Source organism: Phyllostomus hastatus, unplaced genomic scaffold, assembly GCF_019186645.2.
Source record: "Phyllostomus hastatus isolate PE091 unplaced genomic scaffold, TTU_PhHast_1.1 phas_contig_40, whole genome shotgun sequence".
Classification (NCBI taxonomy): Eukaryota; Metazoa; Chordata; class Mammalia; order Chiroptera; family Phyllostomidae; genus Phyllostomus; species Phyllostomus hastatus.
Window position 1 is genome coordinate 49491984 of NW_025333872.1, and position 27625 is coordinate 49519608.

The window sequence follows — 27625 nt, forward strand, 5'->3', positions numbered from 1 at the left end:
CCTCATTTCACGAATAAGTAAACTGAGACTCCAAAAAGTTAAGTAACAGTCACAACACTAGCACAGCCCTGAGCGTGGACTCTGCACAACTCCTGTCTCCCCTCTCTTGTTTCAATTACCGCACCATCAATTATCTAGGAACATTTCTATTAGTTTATCATATTTTCTTTATTTCCCACAGAATCAGGTAATAGTGATATTTGAGAAAATCTGTTTTCCAAAACCTGAAATATAGTGAAGATCCTTCTAAAAATTCTGAACCAACCTATTAAGTGGCCTTGTATTCTAACACCTACTATTTATTATTAAACTGGGTTTATATTTTTCCTTTTAAAAAACTAGGATATTTCCTTTCATATTATTTTGGCATACTTTGACTACTCAGAGTGTGTGCAAATATTTGTGGTACCTGGGGTATTATTGTTCAGAATTCGTTTTTCCAGCACCTTTGGCCATGACTTATATTGGCTCCCTGTATAAAGGGTAGTCTTATTGCTCAGTGACTGGGCTTGGCCATGCAACTTGCCTTGACCAAGAATGTGAACAGACTAAATTAGTATATCCACTTAAACACTTTTAGATCCATTTCACATTGCTATCAACTCTCGCATCGGCACTGGAAGGGCAGAACCCAGGTAAGGCCTTGTCTTTCAGCCTGGGCCCTGGATGGAACAGACCCGAAGCACAGCCTGGGGGACAGCCACAGCACCTACCAACCCACAGTAGCCAACATGCCCAAGTGAGAAATACATGTTTTGGAAAGCTACTGAAATTTTGGAGGTTGTTATTCATTATAATTATATATATATAAATCATATATATAAACATACATATAAACATACATATATATATTATATATATGCTCTTGAATTTGGACCAAAAATCTGGTACCTGAGCCAAAAAGGCATCAAAACTAAAAATTCTGAAGTCCCCAAGCAAAGAATCTTTGTTATAAAGATGTGAAGTATCTTGTCAATGTGCCTGCATAAACATTAGTAATAGAATGTTTTTATGCAGTTTAGATTTTGGTATATGACAGGTATGTATTTGAGTTATGGTCATCTGTGTTTGGAAAATAGGTGTAATGAATCTACATGACAATTTCATAATGTAAAATTGCACCGACGTGCAGAAAGAAAATGTCACAATTTATCTGGGGATGTAATTTCAAAGTCCATGGAAATATATGGGAATGTGTTTTAAAATTACAATCCCACAAACACACAATGCTCTATCAATTTATATGACCAATGTCAGATTTACATCAGCAAAAATAATTTCCTTCTCATTAGTTTTTTTCAAAGTTTTCCTTCTTACTATTCTTAAATCTCCTACTAGTGATTATTGGATATTTGTTTAGAAAAGTTTACCTTCATTTATTCTTTTAATGTATTCAGTGGCAAGAAAGAATTCCATCAATTTTGAAGGACAACTTGACTACAGAAAACACCAACTCTCGAGGAAACCTAGCTATAGATTATTACTCTTACTTTTTCAGAGATGATGAGATCAATGTTTAATAATTTCATCTGGTAGTGGTAAACTACAGCCCGTTCTTATCAACTCAAAAGAGTGAAGTGTGTGCATCTCATCCCAACTCCGCATCAAGTGACTTCACATTGGAAGCTTGCAATCAGTCACTGTGGGAGAATTTATAAGACAAAATCTGAAGGCACTACAAACCAGGGCTTTCTCTCCCACCAGAGCTGGTGGTGAAGCATTTCCACATGCACCACTAGGCTTAAAAATTCACCTTCTTTAACATTTGCTACACAATATTCAAAACATAAAAAATATATGGCCTAATTTGATTTATGAGGGAGGATTTAAGACTAGACTTAATACTGAGGCCAGTGGCTTCTTACAGAGGCTTAGAAGGACTGAGGGCACTGAGCAGGGAGGTCTGACGATGATCCAGGAACATGGTTCTGCTCAGACTCCAGGCCCCAGTAACACTGATGCACATACGCCAGGAAATGACACCCCCGACTCTGGCAGGAGTGTACGGAGGTGGGATGCCAGGAGAAATTTTGAAAGACAGAAGCAGAACAGTCACCATAGTTGAACAGTGTCTCTCTTTTCTGCATAGCTGCACGTGGTCAGACACGTTGCCGACAAACCATAAGGGTGACATATGCTAGCTACACACATTTAAAGGTCTTTTGGTTTTTCTCAGTATAAATACTTATGAATAGTTTTAGTTTTAATACATAGATTTATTTTTAGGACTTTAAACAAAGTCAAGTTCAGCACTATAATTCTTTATTTGGGGTATCTATAGCAAAAACATCTAAAGTAAGAAAACTGGTGTGCTAGTATTTGTATTAACAATTCTCTAGCTTTTGTTGTAATCTTAGTAGCAATTTAGAAATATTCAATGGAACATACTGCAGAAGTATAAGTGCCCCCTAAAATGCTTAACAATTAAACACATATTTACTGGAGACTGAAATAAATATATGTATATGTACATATGTGGCTACACATACAGAAGGGTTCACACAACACTATTCATCTGGGAATAAATGATCAGACTTAAGAAGTCCCTTTATGCATTCCCAAGGGCTAGACTATGGTTCATATTTCACAGAAAAGCAAAGACAAATTCTAAAAGTTTCATATATGAATAAAACTTGAGTTAGAAATTATGAGCCAAAATGAAAAGTAATCATGCTCAGAAATATTTTTTAAAATCATACACCAAAGTATTAATCAACTTCTAAAATGTAAAAATCAATTAAAAATGTCTTTGTTAGAAACAAATTACAATGCAAACTTTAGAAAGTATATTAAAAGTTACTCCAGTAAATACCTTCATAATATACCATACAATGCTTCTTAGCAGCATTTTCCAAACTGTGGTCTGAGAAACTAAGTTTTCAAAATATGTTGACAAGCATTCCACTAAAAACTGGGAAACACTACAGACCCTAACTCATCCCACCTTCAGAGGCTCCATTAGACGTCAATGGTTCTGAAGCTCAGCAGTAAAGAAACCTGCCTTTTGTTGACTCCATTGTATCCCATACTTACATGACCACAGAATTTTTCTCAGCACACATTTCCCAAAAATTGCTCTGCGGTTATTGATATGCATTCTATAAACCCACCCCCACCCTGATCTGTGCCTAGCATACAGATGTCAGTACATCTTTGTTGTCAATAGACACACTGTGGACTAAGTGGATGCCTGAATGTGTCTTATCTGTTGCCATTTAGTCCATTCTAGCTCACCAAAAGTAGTCTGGGCATGACTGACAACTGCAGGACAACTTTGGGGGCTAACAAGTAATGAAAGAATCGGCTTCTAATAAGAAGCAAATAAATACCCTACCAGTGAAGGTGGGATAACACTGGTAAAAGGTGGGTTACCAAACTTTGGTTTATGTGACAAACCTACCTTTTAAGTAAATAAATCCCATTTGGTGGAATTACAGAGAAAGTGGCAAGAATAAATTACAGTATGAAGTCAGTTTACAGTCTAATTGCAGACTTGTATAATTTTAGAGTTTACAATGCATCCGAGCTGATGTCATTTCATAGCATGAAGATGGACTGTTCAGCACACAGGTGATGGCTCATCTTCCAGGCTTAGCCTTGTCTGATTTCACAGAGGCCGGGACACAAACCTACTTACCCAAACCTTCCATTATACACAGCAGTGTCTTGACATGATCCATTTTCAAAGTGAGCTAATAAGGTACTCAAGCCTATCTTATTATTCTATAGTACAGAATAAATCAAACAATAAAGACAATTATTGAATAGCATTTTTACATAAATAAAATTTAAAACACCTCAGTTGTCTGTGCAGATTCTCACTTGTAACAGAAAGAACTATCTACTCAATTTATCTGATTATATGACTCCTTTGCTTTTAAATTTTTCTTTAAAATTTTTTTAGCTAAGACTGTACTAATATACTTTACCAAATAGATTGATGATAATCTTTATTCCCCTTAAAGTGTCACTTTGGACATAATTACCTTTTTCCTTTCAAACTATTAATAGTATTCACATGTACTAAAATTTAAGCTAATTCATTTATAGGCAAAAGTCTTTAAGTATTATTTCTGCTGTGCCAAAAGAAAAATCTTGGCCTCTATCCATATTTATAAAAATATATATAATAAATTATCTCTGATTAAAATAATTTATCTTTTACCTTTTGACTTGTAGCGATTGCTGTCGGTCACCACCTCATTTGTTTGCTGGCATTACTGTACTGCTAGAGAACGAGGCTCCAAGGATAAAATGATGGCTGCTACAGCAGTGTTTTGGCAATAGCTAATATTCTGTTAAGGGTCATTGACAAAATTTTCATAGTGGCTAGATGCAACACTGATAAATGTTTGATAAAAGGCTTTGAAAATTAAAATCACTGTCATTAATAACATCCTTTTAATATCTTAAAGTAAAAAACTAAAAAGCCAAACATTCATTGTTAATATATATGGTAACCAAGTGTAATTTTTATTGACACCTTGGTTAGTCATTACACTTGTAAATACAAGTTTTTGGTCTTTAGTTAATTCCTGGGAAGCACCAAAATAATACTTCTGCAAAGGAATCAGTTTTTCTTGGTTACATATTGGCTCAAACAAAGTCACTCCAAGGGAAAAGAAGAATGTTTTCTGCTACATATTGTGTATTTTTAGGGTATTATTTCAAGCAATTTAAATCAAGAGGATCCTGTAATTATGCTCACAGAGTCAGGGACACATCATTATCTATTACTACCCACTGGAAAGATAATTTACCTTCTCAAAATGCTAAGGCAAATAATTATTAAAAAACTTATGTCAGCTGACAATGCTAATAACAATGGGTCATTTGGCTTCAAATTTGAATGGATAGTCTGTACATGCACTCTTGTTAAGGAAACCCTGGTACACCATCGGTGGAAATGTAAATTGGTATAGCCATTATGAAAAACATAATGGAGACTCCTCAAAAAAGGAAAACTAAAAATATATGAGCCAGCAATCCTACTTCTCAGCATATATGAAAACAAAATCAGGATCTCAAAGAGATAGCTGCACTCCCACATTCATTTTAGCATTATTTGCAATACCCAAAATATGTAAACAACCTAAATGTCAACAGACAAATGGATAAAGAAATGTGGTGTGTCTCTGTGTGTGCACATGTATGTGTATGTATGCCACTTTATATAATCCATTATAATGGATTATTATTATAATCACTCAGCCTTAAAAAGAAAATACTGACATTTGCAACAATGTGAAAGAACCCAGTGAAGACTGCGCTAAGTGAAATACACCAAACACAGAAGTGTGGTCTCATTTTTATGGGGAATCTAAGAGATTCAAACAAGCGGAGAGTCGAATGGCGGTTACAGGGCATTGGGGGATGGGAATGGGGAGGTGTTGGTCAAAGGCACAAAGCTGCAGTCCTGTAAGATGAATAAGCTCTGGAGTTGTAATGTATAGCAACATGGCTACAGTCAACAATATTGGATACTTAACATTTGCTAAGAGAGTAAAGCTTAAGTGTCACTACCAAAATAAGTGATTAACTATCTGAAGAAATACATATCTTAATTAGCTTGAATGTGGTGATTATTTCACAAATGTAAAAAATATCAAATCATCAAATTGCACACCTTAGTATATACAATTCTTAATATAAATAACATATACATTTATATACATTTATATACCTAAAATAAAAAAAGAAAATATTCAAAACTCTCTTGTGTTATGGTAACAAGTTTGGTTTTCTCTAAGTCAATAAAATTCTTCATTTTAGAATCTAAGTGGTAGAATGAGAAAGATAAAGGCTGAGAATAGGTTTGAAGGGGTTTATAAAATTAGGAATGAGCAAACCTGGATTTACTAATTGATTTGAAAATATCCCAGGAGTTACAAATTCCATCCACAACCCAAATACAGACTATATGGTGTTTGTTTGTTTGTTTTTAAATTTTCTAATAGCTAAAAAAAATTAAAGGAAGAACATTTTGTGAGACATAAAAATTATACAAAATGCAACTTTTTGTGTCCGTAAGTAAACAGACTTTTATTGGAACATGGCCACACTCATTCACTTATGTATGTCTATGGTTGCCCACAGTACAAAGGCAGAGTTGAGTAACTGCAACAACAGAGGCCAACGTGGTGCTCACACTGTTTTGCACTGCCGCTTAGCACATTACATAGTACAGTGATGCAGTTATAACTACCAGCATTTCGAATGTCAGATTGTCATACCACAATATTTTTAAGTTTATTACCAGTGCATACTCATAATGTGAGAATGAGAGAGCAAGAGAGAGAGAGAACTTCAAGTGACACGTGTTTAAGGCACAGTGAGGTATGGATTATTTTGTTACTGAATTAGATGGCAAAGCATTGTGTTTAACATGCAGTCACACTGTAGCTGTTCTGAAAGAACGCTATATTTACACTAGCATTACCAAACTAAGTATTCTTCACAATATTTTCAATTTCTAGAATGCAGTGGCCAGAGAAATTAGAAAATTTCAAGGTATCTCATCACAGCAAAATTTCTTTATAAAAATAAAAATGAAGCTATAAAGTAAGTTTCTGAGTGGCTCATTTGTTAGCCAAGCAAAGAAAGCCTTTTTAGCAATGGGGAGTTAATTAAATTGTTTTTGATTCATTAGCTGAAGAGATCTGTCCAAAGCAAACTTGCTTAAGACTATTAGCCTTTTGGCAAGAACAGTTGTTTGAAAGAATTGAGAACACTGGGAACATCAACTCAAAAAAAAAAGGGCAAGTGATTCTGAGTGGTTTTCCTTGGCTCTTGATGAGTCAACAGATGTTAGTGCTACTGCCTAGTGATTGTTGTTTATTTGATAAGTCAATGCCAAGGTTGAAGCATTTGAAGAGTTTCTACAACTAGTATGTATGGAGCAACTATAGGTAAAAATATTTTCTAAGAAGTTAAAACATGATTTCAGTACAAACTGAAGTAGAATCTGCTAAAATGCGTCAGAACTAGTGATGGTAAAAATATGTGTGAAGCAAAAAGTAGGCTTAGTTGGTCAAATTTACAAAGCTTGTAAAAATGTAAAGTGTTAAAACCTATGGTTATATACTGTATTATTCATCAACAGATAGTTCATGGAATATATTTGACTCAATCTTGCGTTGTTGAACCAGTAGTGTTAACCAGCAGACTGTTGGCTTAGCAGCAGTTTTATTTTTTTTGAGCTCAGAGCTGGTATTTAAATTCTTCTGAATGAGAAGAAATACCCTCAGCCACTATTAAGAAACAGTGAAGGGCTTTGGAATTTGGCTTTTGTTGCAGACTTGATAATGCTTTGTAATGAATTCAACCAAAAATTGAAACAGCGCAAAATAAGGAGAACAGTTATTCCCACTTCATGTGGGTTCACTGGGATTCAGGAAAAGCCTCCAGACTTTTCCTCTCAAGGAGAGGTCCAAACTAGCGGCAGCAGCATCACCTGTCTGACTACTTTTCGAAATGCAAATTCTAAGTCAGAAGCCGTGGAAGTGGGGAAAAACAGTGTTTATATATGAAACATAGGTAATTCTGACAACTAACACTGTTTGAATTATGAAGTAACGTCAAGCTGCTTTATAAACTTCCTGCATTATTTTACCTTTTGGTAAGACAAAATAAGCAAGATCCTCATTCTCACACAAATCTGCAACAGATATTTTGAGCTCTGAGCTCAAACTATAGGTCCAACAGCATTTTTTGGACCTTGATGCAAGTATGAATGAAATTTCCATTTTCCAAAACCCATTCAGTTATGCAATTGAGAAGCCTCCACCTAATCTTCAACTGGAAGTGATTAATCTGCAATGTAATAACATGCTAAGTGGAAATTATCACAAGAAGGAATCTAATAGAATTCTATCAGTGCCATCCAAGTGATAAATATGCTCAATGAAAATCATATTCTTCTCATGATTAACACATGTATTTGGCAATACCTATCTGTATTTCATAATGTTTCATATTTTTCTTTAAAACTTACAAATGTCTTAATGTGTTAAGACATTCCCATCATTATAGAAACTACACAAAACAAAACCAGCCCTAAGACAAACCCCACAAAAGCACATTAATTTTACTACAGAACAAATACAAAGTCACTGAGTGAAGCTCTTTTTTATGAACACTTTTGGGAAGCTCGCGTTGAACTCCAGCACGGCTCTATTATCGATCTGAGAGCAGAAGGACACGTCAAGTAGGGAAAGGTCTTTACACGACTCCAGGAGTTTTCTTAAGGACGCCGGACTTACCATTCTTGTTCCTGTTTGGGGGGAAAAAACACACGAAACACTTTAAATAATATTTATATAATGATCTGGTAAAAAGCCCCTTTATTATTTATTACTTAAAATAAACTTAAAAGATTGCCTTTTAAAAATTAAAAAAATATTTCTTAAAACAAAAGACTTCTATTGAAACAGTCCTATAAACAAATACAAACTGAATTTTCCCAGACAATCTGGCATCTTCTGTCAACACTCTATCTACTCTCTTTGCCCCCACCACCTGCCACTTCCAATCAGCTCCTCCAGACGTTCCTATTTCTGTCACCCCAGTTCAAAACTGTTTGAATCTTCTTCTGTAATCCATGGGTCAAATCAGGCAGCAATGCTTACAATGATTCAACCTCTAATTCCATGCAATGCAATCACTGAGCAACTACCCTGCATAAACTTCTGTTGCTAGCACTAGAGATGCGAGGAACTCAGTGACCAGGATGGAACCCAAATACAACACAACTTGGTAAGTTTCACAGTAAGTGGTGGGTAAAAAGTGGCAGTAGTGGAAGACAGGTGACTGGTGATGAGTACTATTCAGTCCCTGTTAAATTGGAAGTGATGATGGGATATTCAGATGGAAGCTAAATTATCACTAGACTCTAAGATGTCATCTGTGGTCACATACCTTTCTTTAACCACAGCTTTCCTATGGAGAAAAAATCACAACGGTATTACCTGTATACATCTACTGAGATGCGGATGAAAGTTCCTGAAATGTTAACTCATGCCTTCTCTGAGAACTCCTTTCTGCTCCCCTCCCTGACACAGGCTCCGGAAGCGGTAACTATAATGCTACTGGGGCCGTGACTGGCCCCTCCCCAAACCAATACAGATTCTCCTAAAAACTGATAATTGGGACTCAGTAAAGCTGTCAGTGTCCACAGATACCTACATGTCTAAAGACATGTAGAACTGGGATGGGTCTGTTACTTTTGGCCATGTATGCCCAGAGAAGTGAAGATGACAAGCATTACAAAAGAACAAGGCACACAATTGCAGAGGGCAGAGGGAGGGGCAGGGTAGAAAAAGGAAGGAAAAACAGAAAATAGCTTCCTTGCCTTTTGATGGTTTCCCAGTACCTCCTGAGGTCTGACCATAACTAGCTCCTACCCATGGCATCTGACAGAGACACCTGTACCGTCCAACAGTTTTCTTATGCTTAAGTTACCTCAAATGGGTTTCTGTTATATAAGACCAGAGCGTCTCAACTAAGACACTTGGCTGTGTGGTGTGTTTACCTAGGATTGTGATTATTCTCTACTTGCCAGTCTTGGTCATTACAATCTGAGTTTCCTGATAAACTATGAGTTCCTAGGGGAAGGCCAGAGAAGGAAGCTTGAGACAAGATTTCACTAAGCTAGGGTGCACTGTCCTAGGCTTCCAGGGCACTCTGTGCTTCTGTTTGGTTACTCACTTATGACACAATTACATTTTCAGTTTGCTTGGTTTAACTAAGAATCCTTTAAAAACATAAAGATTCTAATATTTAAGTATGAAAGGAAAACAAAACAACAATAAAAGAAAAGGTAGCACAATGGTTAGGAGTACAGACTCTGGTTCCAGTCCAGATTCCTTATTAGCCACAAGACCCTGGGAAGATCACTCAACCTGTTTTAGCCTGTTTACTTACTGGCAGATAATGCTAATAATTACCTCCTAAGGTTGCTGTGAGGATTAAGTCACTTAATATATGGTATGCTCAGAACAGTATAAAAGCATGCAATAAATTGCTGTTTACATTACTATTAATACTATAATAATAATGTGACTTTCCAATATATTTGCATGATCGATATCTTCCATCTGTGATTAGCTTTGGCATAACAGATAATATTCCTTGTCCTTATGCCCATGAAAAGTTACAAATGTTTTCAAGAAGTCATTATACCTTTTACCTATTTTTCTTTTATGTCTCAATCAGGTAATACATGCATTTATTTATAAGCCAAAGTGAGGCCACCTGACAACCAACCCCACTGTTCATCACAACCGTGCTGCTGTTTCAGGGACCAGGTTCTGGAGGTCCTGGACGTCCTTGTGCTTTCCTGGCACCTGCTGCAGACTGGCTGCTCTTTGTCCCTAGCAGATGAGGCTTGCCCCTCCGTGCCCCTCCCTTTGCCTCCCCGGCCCTCCCCTCCCCTTTCTTTTTTCCCTCCCTCCATTCCTTCCTTCCTTTCAGGGAAAGAGCTGAAAAAACAGATTTTAAGCAACAACAACACTATCCTCTGAAGTGAAGCGTGATGCAATTAATCCATTTTAAAAAGCCCTAGTCATCTTTCTTCATTCTCCCTGTGAATTCATGATTTTTTCTTGAACTTTATAATACTCCTCTTGCAAATATTTTTCTAGGTAATTTCAAGGTGGGTAGAAGGAAAAGAAACAAGCAAGGTAAGTGGATGTGGTGCTACAAAAAATGGTACTGACTGTGGAGCCAAAACCCATGAATTTGAACCCTTGTTCTACCATATATTAACTGCCCTCATCTATAAAAAGACAATGATGTCCAACCTCCTGAGAAAGGAAAATATAACCTAGATGAGGTATCTGGCCCAAAATATGCATAAAATAATAGGCAAGAATCTCTCCCTAAATTTTTAGGCAAGAATTTTTCCCTAAATGTATCTTGAATAAGTAACACCCAACTATATAAGAAACACATACAAATGTATCATCAATCTGGACTGTGAAGAGATTCAAACTAAAATCACAAACACAGGTGTCAAAAATCTTCAGGTTTTTCTTTTGTTGAATGTTTAATAAACAGGAAAAATATAATTAGAATGTCATGGACTAATCTCTGAGTACCAACAGATTAGCAGAGAACACAGTGCATGTGCTGGGGGTTCACAAGGCAACAGCTGTGTGGGCAGTTACAGCTGTGGCATTGCAGCAAACCACTTCCGGCTAAAGAAAGAGGTAACAAAAACCCACAGGGTTCCCGGGTGAGAAACTGCATTAAGGACACACAAAAAAATCCCAGGATTGGAAAGGATTTTCCTTATATTTGCTTTGGGGCAGCAGTATTTCTAAACATTAGAATTATCAGGGATGGAGGTTTTACAATATTTCTTAATCAAGAGTTCAACATCAAAAAGAGATGTATGTGTGTGTCTAGGTATACACACATGTGTGTACATAGATACATACACATACATCTATATTTTGAATTCATGATAAAAATGGATTAATTTCTTAAATGTCCTTAATAAAACTGGAGAAAACAGCTCATACAAATTCTCACTCTTCTTACTAGGCTAAGAATTAATGGTTATTTAGAGCTTTCTGATTGGTTCAGCAATGAAATTGTTATTGTCCTCACTCTTTTACTCAAGTGCAGATCTAATTAATCTCCATATCAATTAACCTATCTTGCATCTCCTATCAAACCAAGCAGTTTTATCAGGACAAAATTTTTACTGTATCCAAAAAGCTTTTTTTTTTTACTTGTAAAACGTCTGAGGTTAGCTTTTATGTCAAGGTTTTAAAAAAATTATATATTGTATCCTTACCTAGTATGTCCAGTTGCCGTAATCTGGTACAATTACATGCCAGTTCTTCAATGTCTGTGTCACACACAGACCTGTTAGCTGTAAGAAAGAGTTTTTGCAAGTTTGGGAGCTGGCGTGCCAGTTTGGTGAAGCAGCCGGTGCTGCTCTGCAGAGTAGGGCACCAGCCAAGGTCAAGTTCCTCCAGAAGCTGACACCCAGAAGCCAGTTCTGCTATCCCATTCTCAGTGATATTTTTACATCTCCACAGATCCAGGGTACGCAGTTTTTTACACTTGGCTCCTATCATGCTAGCTATCACATCATAGTCTTCAATCTGAAAATCAGAAAAGTCCAATCTTTTACACATTATGCTAAGAAATACTGTTTAGAGCATGTTAAAACATTCTTAATTATCTCCTATTTTTGCTTCCATGTGGACATACCTACATTCTCATTAATACAGATTTGTGTACTCATCTCACAGACCTGCCACTGTTTCATGAGACAGCAAGAGTAATCACTTACTTTAAAATCTATTTAACAGAACTCCAGACAGAGTACGTTAATGAAAGAAATCCCAAAGCAGTCTGAAATCCTTAGTGTCTTGCAAAGATTCTGAGCATTCCCTGTTGTTCCTGTATATCTCCCATTCTGACCTTGCTGCTGCTACTTGATGCCGAGGCCTAGCTTCTCCTATTTTACATATAATTAACCAATTCTGGTAGATATGTAAGATCTCCCTGATAAAGGTGTACCCTCCACTAGGCTCTAACCTAGTATGTGAATATGATGATAGGACTAATGAGGATACTTACTTATTTTGGGTTAAATGAGGCATATGGGGACTGAATGCACAACACAAAAATGATTTAGATTATGATAACGTTAATCACTGTCAGTTATAGGAGGTGTCCAATGAGTTACCTCCATATCACAGCATAAACCTTTACTAACCGAGGACTAAACATTAAAATTCACAGGCTTTATATGCTTCAATGTCTCTTTAAACATGTTTTAAAATTTTAAGAGGTTCATTTAATTTTGTTATAATCAAGTATCAAATTATCACCAGAAGTCAAAAGGAAACAAAACAGCAAACACTTCCAGATTATTTCCTTTTGTCTTTTGCTTCATCATATTCTCAACTACTATGTGCCAGCACCACTCCGGATGCTAGGAACAACAGTGAACCAATGAAGACTCTGTTCACATTTTTGGGAAAGACATACATACAAATAAATGAGCAAAATAAATTCAGAGAGTGATTAGGTGGTATGAAAATAATAAAAGAGGGTTACATGAGAACAGTGGGAGTGCCAGGAGTTAAGGGAGCGAGTGGGGGTTGTTGGGATCTCCAGGATGAGCTCGGAGCATTGGAGGAACTAGAAACAAGATCAGTGTGGGCCAGGGTAGTGAGAGAGAGGCCAGTCGTGAGGGCAGAGGTTATGCTGGGGCTAAGCGAGGCTGTGAGGCCATGACAGAGTTTGATCTTTATTTAAAGTGCTAAGAAAATCAATGGGAGGTTAGAAACAAATATGATTTCTATTAAAACAAAACAAAAACTCCTTTTAATTCTATCTGGAAGACAGCCTATGGTGGGAAAGAATGGGGGAGGAGGTCCAGTGAAGAAGCCTGCACTAGCTTAGAGGACAGATGACAGGGGCTTGGATTGAGGAAGTAGCAGTGGAGCTGGAGAAATGGACAGATTTGGGTTACATTTTGAGTCAGAATCAAAGGCTTATGGACTAGGCATAGTGGTGAGGATTTCCAAGGTTCTGGTCTTTAGTAACTGTGTGGTAGAGCCATGCAGAAGCCATGCAAAACAGAGTGGGAGAAATAGCACTCTTTAACTTTAGTGAGTGCACCTGAATAATACAGAATTGTAATGTTTTTTTTTAAATATTTTATTTATTTTCAGAGAGAGGGGAAGGGAGGGAGAAAGAGAGGGAGAGAAACATCAATGTGTGTTTGCCTCTCACTCCTACTACTGGGGACCTGGCCTGCAACTCAGGCATGTGACCTGACTGGGAATCGAACTGGTGACCCTTTGGTTTGCAGGCTGGCACTCAATCCACTGAGCCACACCAGCCAGGGCCAGAACTGTAGTTTTAATAATCACTGTGGCCAATCTGCTTCTTTAGAAAGAAACAATTTAAAAACTTTCTGAAACCCATGAATCTGACTGATATTTTTTTTAATTTTTTAACATTTTTTATTGTTGTTCAAACACAATTTTCTGCCTTTCCCCCCAGGCCTCCCCACCACCCCAGCCCTCCCCACCTCCTTCCTCTGTTTCCACCCCCCCGCCAATGTTATTGTCCATGTGTTCTTTATATTTGTTCCTGTAAACCCTTCACCCTTTTTCCCTATTATCCTCTCCCCTATCCCCTCTGGTCACTGTCAGCCTGTTCTCAATTTCAATGTCTTTAGTTTATATTTTGGTTTCATTTTATTGATTACATTCCAGTTAAAGGTGAGATCATATGGTATTTGTCTTTCACTGCCTGGCTTATTTCACTTAGCATAACGTTCTCCAGATCCATTGATGCTGTCACAGAGGGTAGGAGCTCCTTCTTCTTTCTGCTGTATAGAATTCCATTGTGTAAATGTAGCATAGTTTTTTGATCCACATTTACTGAAGGGCACTTAGGTTGCTTCCAGCACCTGGCTATTGTAAATTGTACTGCTATGAACATTGGGGTGCATAGGTTCTTTGCTTGCTATTTAGTAGTAGTTTTAGCAATATTGGCATTATTTCTGAACTTCAATGTCAAGTCCTTAATATTTCATTTCCTGACAACAAGTACCAATGGTGGAAGTATTTTGCTAGTAGCTACATACTTCAATTTTAAAATAGCTTATTTTTCTAAAACAGTATTTACCATAGTATATTACATATTAATAAATTTAATATGGAAAAATGGGTTTAGTACTCAGGTAAAGTTGGAAAACACTAGTTTAATCAAAGGAAAAACATTTATTGTCACAGAAACTGCCCATCAAATGTCACTGGGCCCATCCAGAAGAGTCACTAGAGGGACTCAACAGAAGCTCATGAAATGACTTGTTGAGGCAAGAATCTGGCCAGAAGTAAGGAAAACCTAATGCTGAAGTATTGGGCTCCCAGCACTGTTTCCAGAGACCAGGACAGACCTGAGTCCACAGATGAGGTTTAATCAGGCCTAATCACCAGAATTAAAAACTACAAGGACATGGATACATATATATCATTATAATAGGCCTCTCCAGTCTCCACTACCAAACCTTGGGGCATCTCTGAAGCTATTGCTGAGCTCTAAAAGATGTTCAAACAGGACCTATTTTAGGTCAGTGACTGTGCCTGCTGACTCCAAGTCTAGGACACCAGGAGAATCTCTCTGGAATCTTGTAGCCATCCTTCTTATTCTGGTCTTCCTAATAAGTGGATGCAAAACTGGAAAGGTTGGGGACCTCCTGAATCTATCTTGAAGAGGAATGGATTACTCACAATTATATTGGGAGTTGGGATTCCTGTGAGTGTGCACAAGTGCACACAACACACACATACACACACAAACTCGAAGAGTTCTGCTGTCCCTTCAGTGTCAGAGTTATTTATAAGTCATGTAATCAGATAAAAAAGATTTAAATCATCCCATGAGCTCTTGGGATGGCTACGCCATCCCTGGCTGGCGTAGCTCAGTGGATTGAACGCAGGCTGCGAACCAAAGCATCGCAGGTTCGATTCCCAGTCAGGGCACATGCCTGGGTTGCAGGCCATGGCCCCAAGGAACCACACATTGATATTTCTCTCTCTCTCTTTCTCCTGCCTTCCCTCTCTAAAACAAACAAACAAACAAACAAACAAACATACATCTAGGAAAAAAAGATCAGAAGTTTAAAAAAAAATTTGAGTTCTAACATAGAAAATACATCTTTTTATCTCACCCAGCAAGATCAATAAAACAAACAAACAAAGAAACAAACAACCCCCAAACCTATCCATTATCATCAGCATTCTCAGGAATAATCTCAGAACTTAAAAACTAAATCCAGCTTTGTGAAAAACTTACTGAACTACTGGCATTTGGTATGATTGATAACTTTCTTCATAAAGAAATGCAGAGATGGAAATAACTTTTCTGGGGTAATATCTGACTTGAGGCAGAACCATACTCTTCCTACCATACTGTATTTCTTTTCTTGCTCTTATGGCTAAATACCACCAGTGTTTCAAAGACACACTCTCTGATTTAAAAAAAAATGTTTGCAAGTGGGTCCAATAATTAACCATACATCAGAAAAGCGGTGAGTGGGTGTGGGTGGGACAAGTCAGGATAAAGTTTACCCACGGGAAGGAAGAGAGAATGAGCAACTGAGTATAAAAAATTTTCAAATACTTACCATTACACAACTACCCAAACTGAGGTGTTGCAGCTCTGAACAGAAGTTCAAAATGCTGAGCAGTGCTGTTTGCTGCCATCAGGGACCACATCAGAGGCAAATATGGAATGTGAAACAAAGAGAAGAGGTCAATTAGACATTAAAGGCTGTCACTACTTCTCATGAAATAGAGCTCAAAGCCTAGGTTACAGACACCACAAATGCCATTTAATGAGTCCCCAGGCGCTCCCACCATTGATTGGCTTGGAGTCAAGGTAATCATTACCAGTCTCCATGTAAGTCTTCACTCTGGATATGATTGTGCATGCCCTAAAGATACCTATATTCCCTATGACCTCTCATTTCATATCCCAAAGGTAAGCAATTTGAAAGTCTGGTTAAGACTGAACAAGACAAGCTAAACAACCCCTCCCTTCAAGAAAAAAAAAAAAACAAAAAAAAACACCCGCAGTGGGCTGGCGACACTCTGAAGAACAGCGGCAGCTCTGACATTCACCAATCAGTTGCAGACTGATGGAACTGCCAATAGTCACCTGAAATCAGGATTGAGCTGGTGACTTTAATGTCAAAGGATTCTCTTTGCTGACAAGGATCCCAACAACCATTGAGCACCTGTCACTAGCAACATGCTGACTGAAACATATATAACGTGCACTTTCTAGTCATGTTCCTGCCATTTCAGCCCATCTATCCTGTGCAAGGCAATGAAAACGATCTCACTGCTAAAGAAACCCGAAGGAATGCTAGACTGTGACATAATCCTCGTACTTAAAATATCTCTAAATAGTCACAGTTTCATTTGATGACATGTCTGCCATGAAAACCTGTGAAAAACAATGCAAAACATTCAAATTTCTAATTATTTTGTAAACTAAGAAAAAAGCTACTCTACTTATGCGGCAGAATTTCTTTCTAAACATCTGAATTAAATCACATCTAACAAAATTAAGATGATATTATACAACTTATGTTTAATCTGTTCCAAGTGTTCAGAAACTGACAAATATCAGTTGGGGAGGGGATGACAAATATGTCAATGACAATACAAAACATCTGTTCAAACTCACATAAGATTCTCATTAAGAAAATGAAGTAATGAAGTATTTGGGATAAAATGAACTTAAGGCAAAAATAATAGGCCCTAGAGAGATACTAAACTTAAGGCTGTTTCACTGTTGGGCATTTCTTTAAATTTAAGAAAGTTTATTTTGATTTTTATGCTTAAGTTTTAACACAACTTATATACAAGGCAATCCTATGTAGCTCTCAAAATATTGACATTAGGAGAGATATATGAAGATGAGTTAATTTCCAGATTCTCCATAATACTTAGCTATTTTAACTTACTAATAGAAAAATAACATGAACTTTTTAAAATTAAAGTACAGCTCCTTACAAGGTTGTTTTGTAAGATTTTCCTATGAGCAAAACATATTAGCAAATTTTTAGAGAGGATCCCGCATATTTTTGTGGATAAGAAATTTTAAGTTAACACACAAACATACACACAAAAGATACTCAAATACACACAGACTTCATCATGGAACTTCTATGGTAATACATTTTTAAATTACAGTGAAGAATCCCTAATATACAGACTAGTATATTGTCCAGTATAACAAACATCCATTTTGCCTTCTTTGCTTATCTTTCTGTATTTTTGTATCACTCCATCCATTCACATACCTCCTCAGAGGTAACCTTTTTTATGACTCAGTGTTTAAAAACATGCCTGAAGTTTATGTAATTTTATTATAGATTATGTGTCCATAAACAGCATATGATATTGTCCTCCATGATTTATATATAAATGGTGCTATTGTGCAAGTATTTCTGCATCTTCCTTAACATGTTAGTGAGGGGTTTCTCCTTGTGGATACTCACAGCTTTAGTTCACTGACTTTTACCTGTTCTATATTATTCCATTATGCAAATATACTAAAGCATATACTTTCACTCAATGAGTATTTGGTTTGCTTACAAGTTTTACCATAACAAAGTACGTTAGAATAAATATTCTTATAATGCATCCTGTCTTTCTCTAGAAGAGTATTTATAGAACAATATTTCTCTAGAACTCATCCTAGAAGCAGAATTTCCAGGTGTTTATGTATGCTCTGACTTCATTAGATTTTCCAAAATAGCATTACTGAGTGACTGTATCAACTGACACTCCACCACCTGTGCAGAGCGTGCAGTCCCCACATTTTTGCCAACATTCAGTCTTCTCATTCTTTTTATTATCTGCCTATCTGATGAGTATGGAATGTCATAATTTGCATTGGTATAATTCCTACTGAGGTTGAAAATCTTTTCATATGTGTATAGGCCACTCCTATTTCTTGTTCTGTAAATTGCTTAATCGTATCTTTTGCTGAGTTTTTCATTAGGTTGTTTCTTCCTTCTTGACTTATAGGAATATCTTTCCTAAATCTAATATTTGTCATTTTGCTTTGTTTATAGAATCTTCTGAGACATGAGATTTTTAATTTTAATATAGTCACATCAATCTTTGTGTGTATTCTGTTGTCTTTTCTAAAAAGTCCCCCTTTACCTAAGAAAGAATATTATTCTATTATTTTTTAATGACAACTCTAAAGTTTTTTTTTTTGCACTTAGGTTTTAATCCAACTGAAATTGATTTTTATACATGGTAAGATATCAAATTTCATGACTATCTCCTTAGGAATAACTACTTGTCCCAGTTCAATTTATTGAAGATTGTACCTTATCCGCTGATTTGTGATGCTTTCTGTCTTATATCGAGTTCCCCTATATATATGAGCCTACTTCTGAGTCATTTTGTTTCACTGGTCTATTGACCTTTCCCTGCACTAATACTTCAGTCTTAATTATCATAGCTTGTAATAAGTCTATATATCTAGTAAGGAAAATACCCTTTCTTCATTCTTTAAAACTCTAATGATTTTGGCCATTGGCTCTTTCATATTTAAGAATAACCTTAAAGATTTTAGTTTACCTTGTAAAAAATAATACAAAAGATTAGTTTTTCAGCCCTGGCTGGCGTAGCTCAGTGGATTGAGCACGGGCTGGGAACCAAAGTGTCTCAGGTTCGATTTCCAGCCAGGGTACATTCCTGGGTTGCAGGCCATAACCCCCAGCAACCGCACATTGATGCCTCTCTTTCTCCCTCTCTCTCTCTCTCTCTCTCTCTCTCTCTCTCTCTCTCTCTCTCTCTCCCTTCCCTCTCTAAAAATAAACAAATAAAATCTTTAAAAAAAAAAGATTAGTTTTTCTTTCTTCCCCCATGATCATTATTTAATTTACTGGCACATTTATCAATTTCTCTGTCATAATTGTTTATTATATCTCACACTTTCTTCCTGAATTTTTCTTCTTGTTGAAAATTATTTTTTAAAGATGTTATTATCTATTTTTAGAGAGAAGGGAAGGGAGAGACAAAGAGAGGGAGATAAACACATGCCTCTCACACGCCTCCAACTGGGCCTGCAACCCTGGCACCTGCCCTGACAGGCATCGAACCAGTGACACTTTGCTTCATGGGATGAAAATCCACTGAACTATCCACTGAACCCAATCCACTGAACTATGCTGGTCAGGGCAAAAAATACTCTTAATAGTTCTTCTAGTGTGCATCCATGTGTGGTAAAAATGTGAACAAACATTTATTGAGTACTTATTAACATGTCGGCATTGCAGTAAATTTTTTATAAACATTAATCTTCACAATACCCTATTCATTCACTTAATAAATATTCACTGAATGCCTACTGTGTGATAGGCACTGTTCAGGCACCTGGGCTATGTTAGTGAACACAGCAGAAAATAACCTATAAGGTAAATATCATTATTTCCATTTATAGATAAGGAATCTGTGTAACATATTTAGCCTTTATATATCTCCTCAATCTTGAATAAGAGTTAATCCAGGCTTATCATTTTAGTATTAGTCACTTTCTTTCATCATTTTAAAAGCATTACTCCATTACCTATCAGCCTCTATTATTTTGATAAGAAGTCCACTGTCTGTCTAATTGTCCTCCTCTGTAAGTAATGTCTTTGGTCTCTGATAGCTCTTGTCCCTTTATCATTTATATTCTGCAATTTCATCACAGTATGTCTAGATAAAAAATTTACTTTCATTTATTGTTTGGTATCTTCAGTGAACATTTATTTGCAGACATATTTTTCATGAACAATCAAGACTCTTAACAATTCTCTTCAAATATTGCTTCTCCATAATTTCTTACATTTTTTTCTCCTGAAACTCCTACTGAATGAATATTAGAGTCTTCCAAGTATCAGTTTAAAAAATATGTCCACAAATTATTCTATACTCCTTCCTCCTAGACATGGAGCTTAATTCCTCCCTCTTCAAGTATGGCCTGGACTTAGTGACTTTACTTCTAACAAACAGAACACAGCGGAAGTGATGGTATGTTAGGTTATTGTGATGGTTAATACTACGTATCAACCTGACTAGGCCACAGGGTGGCCAGGTATTTAGTCCAACATTATTATGGGTGTTTCTATGAGGCTGTTTTTAGATGAGATTAATATTTAATCGGTATACGAAGTAAAGCAGATTATTCTCTATTGAGAGTGGGCCTCGTCCAATCAGTCAAAGACCTGAATAGAACAAAAGACTGACTCTCCCCCAGGTAAGAGAGAATTCTTCCTGTCAAATGGCCTTTGAATTGGGACATCCACTTATTCAGACTCAAACTGAAACATCAGCTCCCCCAGGGTCTGAGGTCTACAGGCCTCTAGACCAGAACTATACCGTTGGCTCTCCTGAGTGTCCAGCTTTCTGACTCACTATGTAGGACTTGCTAGCCTCCATAATCACATAAGCTAATTCCTTATAATAAGACTACATACATATACTCACTCTTATTTCTGTTTCCCTGGAAAACTCCAATACAGTTATAAAAGGGCTGTGGCTTCTCTTGGGTTCCTCCCTCCCCCACTGCTCATATGGGAAAAGCTAGCTGTCATATCATGAGAACTCTCAGGCAGGAGAGGCCCATGAAGAGAGAAACAAAGCCCTCTGGCCAACAGCTGAATAGAAACTCTGCCAATAGACCTGTGTGTGAACTTGGAGGCTGATCCTCAGGTGCAATCCAGCCCTAGATGACTGCAGACTCTGCAACCTTGTTGGAAACCCTGAGACAAAACTGCTCAGGCAAACTACTCCAGACCTACAGAAAAGTGAGATCATGAACATAGGTTTTTTTAAGCCACTAAGCTTGGGGTAATTGGTAGACAGCAATAGATAAATGAACAGAGAAACTACTTACAGCAGTGCCTGACATTCAAGGCTTTTACAAATTTAAGTACAACCTCAGAGTTCTCTTTCAATTTAGCAGTTCTCTGTGTCTAATTTAGAATCTATCGACTTACTTTCATAGTACAACGACCATCACTTATTTTTTAGATTTCTAATCAGTTCTTTTGCACAACTACTTATTCTTGCTGTTTTAGCCTGTGACCCATAATTCCTTGTTTTATTTTTTAAAATATTTTTCCTGTTCTGTTTAAAAAATATGCGTTCATTTACTTCTCTGAACTCTAATCCCCTGTTTCAGTCTTTATTCTTCCCTAAGGGCCTTGCAGACTGCCCCATCCACAACCACGTCTTCTACGGAAAGTAAGCCGTCCCACTTCGCAGTGCCATGGGGGACACTGAAGAGCCAGGTGGAGGCTTGGCTCAGTCATGCCTGTGAAGCACGGCCAATGCCAGGTCCCTGTACAGTTTTTGGTGTATCTACCAAGGTGCAAATACCCTCCTTTCTCCACTTCCACCCAACCCCTGGAGTGGCCTGGACAGCCATGTAAACACAGTCACCTAGCTCTAACTGACTACCCCCATACTGAGACATGATTCTTTTGAGATAGTTTGAAATGAATTCCCTGTTGAATGGTTCTTCTAATTAAAAATGAGTAGACAAAAAATACTTACTGTCAAGAATACCATATTGAGCTATCTGGACTGTTCCTTATAGGAGTTATACCTATTGCTTACTGTCTATCTTAAAGATTATAACTTTAAAGCACAAACAACTCATTGTTGAATTAAGATTCTAGTAACTATATATTTAGAAAACATCTTGTGTAAGGGTAGGTGCATTCTGGAGAAATTTCAAGTCATAGAAGAAGAATTCATGGCACACTATACTTATTCAGGCAAATACTTTACAATAACTTAAATAGTCTGAACATTAAATTGGAAATTAAAAATTCACTTAATAAGAGAGAGAACTATCATTTTTCACTCCCACTTTTAAAAAGAAGTAATGTAGGGCAAAAGAGATTTATGTTGAATGATATCACACATCTTTGCTAAATAAGAGGTGTGAGCTTGAATGCTAAGACCAAGAAATGAGGGGACAGAGGTGATGGCTAAAGAAAAAAACAAGGCTGACCTTGGAAAAGACGCTTTGAGGTCTGTAACAAGGAGTCAAGTAGAGATAAATCAAAGGGCTGACAGGTAGCACGGAAGTGAGCAAGCACAAGTGAATAGTTTCATGACTCTGTCCAGCAAAGCTCAGGATGAACCAGAGACTGTGAATATCCAAGTTTAAAAAACACATCTGTAGACCAATTTGCATTCTCTCTAAATCTAGTTAAATAGTTTCCTCCTAGCATATCTTTAGAATATTCTTTCACTATGCTATTAGTATTCAGAATTAATGCTATTGATGCTAAAGCAAACAGGAGAAACTAATTCTTCATTTTCAGACATAAAAGGGCTTGATTTTGTAGATCAGACTCAATGGTTTGGAGCAGGGGTTGGCAAACTACTGCCCACAGGCCCAATGCAGTCACCAGCTGTTTTGTAAATAAAGTTGTACTGGAACACAGTCACACTCATTCATCTATTTATTGTGTATGGTTATTTTCATACCACAACACCAGGGCTGAGCAGTTACCACAGAGACCACACAGCCTACAAGGCCTAAAATGTTTACTACTTTGCCCTTCACAGAAAAAGTCTGCCAACCCCTACTTAAAAGGACAATTCTACTGTAATGAGTACTTGCAGCACTTCTAGAACACTTAAGTGTACAGATTAAAGCTATAATAAGTATTCTTTGAAAAGGCATTCAGATATAAAAGTGAAAAATTTTAAGACTCCCTTATTTCAGACTGAAGATATCTTTTAGGTCCCTAAGTCTACAGATTCTGCTGTGGTTAGTTCTCCAAAATTCATTCAAGAGAAGCATGAAAGTAGCTCTATAAAGTTAAAATACAATCTAAAAGGAGAGTAAGTAATTTGTATAAGGCAAGGCAGCATTCATTTTCAAATGAGTTTGTAATTTTTAAACCAAGGCCAACCTTATTTAAACCACTGCAGAAAGAAATTCACTAAGAAATGACTGGTCATGTTAATTTCTTCTACAGAATTATCGAAGCATACCCTAGGTGAGTACTGGCATACCCACTGAAATGTATGATCATAAAGAAAGAACCCTTTTGCATTCCACCTAAAGTCTACCTACTAACCCAGTTCATCAGCTTTAAAATAAATCCAATGGATAACTATAAATTAAAGATAATTATTAGTGCCTCTACTTGTTACAAGGAAATTTATTAAGAGGTAAAGGAAGGCAGGAATTGAAATTTTCATTGACACCCTTTTAAGAGATGCTACCCATAAAGTTCATAACCTCCCATATTCCAGACTTCTAAATTGCTAAACAAAAAATAGTTCATAAAATGATGATGTTTATTATAGTCACATATAACTTTTACATAGGCCAGATTTATGGCTTAGTAGCTATATCATGTATATTCTACAATATTGTCAGACAGTATATAACCAATGTATGCAGTGCTATGTTAACTACTCTATATTTATACTTGTTATAACTAGTTTATAACTTTTACTCAAAGTCTTTTCTTATCTTAACTAAGGAATGCAACCCTTAATTACAACACTCTTAGCTAGGATTCCAAATCAGTATTCTCTACTTTAATACATGATTCCTAGAAAGCATATTAAAGGAACATATAACAAGTTTTATATATTTCAGACACACAGTAGCTAAAATATAGACTAGTGGCATCACTTGATAACAAATATGACACATTTCAAACACATCAGATCAATGTCTACATGTAACAAGATGGGTTGTATAAAAGTATATTCACTAAATGAAAATTCATAAATTTGCATAATGAATACCAGCAAAGAAATCCTAGTAACACAATCACTCAATTACTGGAATTTAAAATACACATATATATGTGTGAATCTCTTTCTCTAATTTTTTAGCCTCAGTGTTTCAGTATCAATAAATTTGGATAAGGAAAATATAAAAGTTGAAGTATTTTGAGGACTATTTAAAATACCTGAAACTAACTATATGTAGAAATAAACAACATCATTCTAGAATATTGCAATTCAATTACTTTACATAGACTTGCTGTGAACCATCCACTACAAATTGTTCTTTTGTATATAGTGTAGATATGCAATGTGGTACAGGTTATAACTGATATATAATCACAACCTGAAAATAACATTGTTGCCCTGGCTGGTGTGGCTCAGTGGATTGAGTGGTGGCCTGTGAACCAAACAGTCTCTGGTTCAATCCCCAATCAGGGCACATGCCTGGGTTATGGGCCAGGTCCCCACTATGGGGTGTGTAAGACACAACCACACATTGATGTCTCTCTCTCTCTCTTTCTCCCTCCCATCCCCTCTGTCTAAAAATAAATAAATAAAATCTTTTTTTTTTAAGAAAATAATATTACCTTTTACAGGTTAAACTTTAAGATTAACATTGTGGTAGAAATGTTAGACTTCTGATTAATCTCCAAAAAGAAATGGTCAAAGACCACATATGACATAATAAAGCTCCTACACATGCCTTCGAGGGGGGAAAAAGGGAAACTTCTTTAAATTAACTGTAAATAGTTACAGCTACAAACTCAGAAATTTGGTGCTATAGTATGAGATTTAGTATCAGGTTCAAATTATTTCTTAAATTCCAGAAATGCATGTGTATAATAGACAAAAATCTAAGACTAAATCACACATATCTTCCTTACCATAGTCTTACTTCACCTATTTTTACCATTGTGGTGGATCTCTCCCATAATAATATAGAATAATAATAATAGCATCTTTGTTCACAGATAACTAAACTGATCAATTTCTATAGCAACTCATAATGAACGAAGGCAGAGATATACTGCCAGAAAGCCACGGCAGTCTACACAGTAGCTGGACTTGGCAGTAATCTTCCAGACTATATAAAGAAAGAATATTTCAGTCAAAGGAGTAAGGGTTAGAGGGGATCATGGAAGCATGCAAGAGGAATTTCAGGCACCTGTTTGTTGACACTGTTCATCTAAATGATGCCCAGCTAAGAGAGTACACTGGTCCAAAAACTTACTCTATCTTCTCCCAAAAGTACCTCTTTTCTTCCTAATATGATGTCAACCTGTTCTGTGCTGATGCCCTTAAGCATTTGTCACATACTTCTCAGTGTTCTCACTCTAAAGTCACCAAATAAGTCATACTACTATAATTTGGTTTCCCTTTTGACACGCCAACAGTGAGAGAATATAGTAATCAGCTCTCTCTGTCGTTTCCAATGACTAGATTGATTTTTTTTAAAAAAATTTAAATTGTTATTCTATTACAGTTGTCCTAATTTTTCTCCATGTGCCTAATTGTTCTCTAGTGCCCATCCCATCCCCCACTCCCACAGTCAATGCCCACATTGTTGTCCACGTCCATGGGTCGTACACGTTCTTTAACTAGTCTCTTCCCCTTCTTTCCACAATTATCCAAGTAGATTTCTTATAATCTGGTTTACTGGTCACTGTTGTGAATGTGGTTGCTAACGAGTCTGACCCTGCCAAAGCTGCCCCCCTGCCCCCACTACACTGACGAGTCAGACTTCTTGACCCTGATGGAACCGCAGTCCGTTCCTTAGATGACATTCACCCAACCCCAACAAAAGCCTCATATTCCTATCGGAATTTCTACAAAGCCAATCAGGATGGAGAGAAGTATAGATATATTCTTTCCTGGAAACAGAGTATTTTTAAAACTTTGTTTATTTTAGTATATGATAATTAGTAACTTAAATATAAATTCTTAAAGTCTTAACTCTTGATTTTGTTTAAGAACAAAATAATTAATATCCTTTTGTTTTATATGTTACCTAGATAATCTGACTATACTGCATTTCAGGTGACAGCTAATGACAGCCTGTATTAGTCAATTTAGGTGACCAAAGTGGGTTGTTCCTATTTTAATTTCTCCTCATGGTCTTGGTTAGTTGTCAGAAATGGCTCTGCTAAGTGATAGTCCATCCCTTTCATTTGCCATACAGTTTGATCTTAGAGTCTGAGTATATTAGCCGCACTGGCTCTACTAAAAGGAAGGCTGTCCCTGGTACATTATATACTTACCAATATATAATGTGTTCCTCAAATCAAGTAAGAATGCAGCTAAGAAGACCACTTTATCTATGTATGAGAAAGCAAATTCAGGGCACTAAACCAAATCATACTTTTTTCAAAAGGCAGTTTATGTATTGTACATAGGACCAGATGCTTTTCACCAACAGACAGGGTGTATGCATTTATACTTTTATTTCCCTTCTGCCAAATAAACTGGTACAGAAAAAACAAAGTAGGAGAGTGTTGGTATGCAACAGAAGTAAAGATCAACTACTTTTGCCGTTTTCTGGTTCATGAAGATGAAGGCAGCAGGGTCCTTGAAACTGCTGTCCCAGCCCAGGAGGCCAAGTAAACAGCTGCCAAACCATACTTTCGGATTACTGTCATATACTAGTCCCCCACAATACATATAATCAGTTTTTTCACTTCTTCAGATTCTTTCAATTTATGCTCTATCATTCTTGAAGTGAGGCAATCAAAACTGGATGCAGGTGTTCCATTTATAACTCCAACTTTTAAAAACCACTCTTGGTTTTCTTGTCTGCTGCTAAGCAACAGAATGACATTCTTACTGAGCTACCTGTCATGCCCCATCTCACCCCTACACCAAATACATTTCTTTTCTGAACAAAGAAAAGGTAAATAGGCTCAAATGTCTAACACCAATCTATATTGCTTTAGTAAAAGCACAGGACTTCACTTAAAGATACTTTTTATGCAATATGTTAAAAAGTTATTATTATGCCATCCTTTACAAATTGTAAGAGGGGAAACCCCACAAAGAACCTGGAATTATCTTCTGGAGGGTGGGATCCTTGTAGTACAGGTTTCCCCTGCTGGCCGAGTGTTCTAGGAACCCATCTGTACCAGTGTACAAGCTGGCTTTGTTGTGAGAGGCTGTGTTTGGCTTCACTGAATTTTTTTTGAAGTCTCTTTCAATGCACTTGCCCATTTCATGATGGGTGATTTACAAGTGCACCTGCCTACACCTCTCTGGAGGTTCAGAAATTTTTGACCAGAGGCATGACCCTGTGCCACCCTCCCTATTCACCTGATCTT

The 27625-nt window shown here is 36.8% G+C and overlaps 1 protein-coding gene across 4 annotated transcripts in view; it reads right to left on the bottom strand.

The window, feature by feature from the left end:
• Window positions 1-6012: 6012 nt before the first annotated feature.
• FBXL4 (F-box and leucine rich repeat protein 4) overlaps window positions 6013-27625 on the bottom strand; it is a 71527-nt gene continuing 49914 nt past the window's right edge. For all 4 annotated transcript variants that reach the window (XM_045843860.1, XM_045843856.1, XM_045843858.1 and 1 more), the window contains 3 exons: window positions 16163-16234; window positions 11801-12113; window positions 6013-8272 (listed from right to left, as the gene is read on the bottom strand). In XM_045843860.1, coding sequence (XP_045699816.1) covers window positions 8109-8272; window positions 11801-12113; window positions 16163-16234 — 549 coding nt within the window. In that variant the 3' untranslated portion in view covers window positions 6013-8108. The remainder of the gene's footprint in view (window positions 8273-11800; window positions 12114-16162; window positions 16235-27625) is intronic.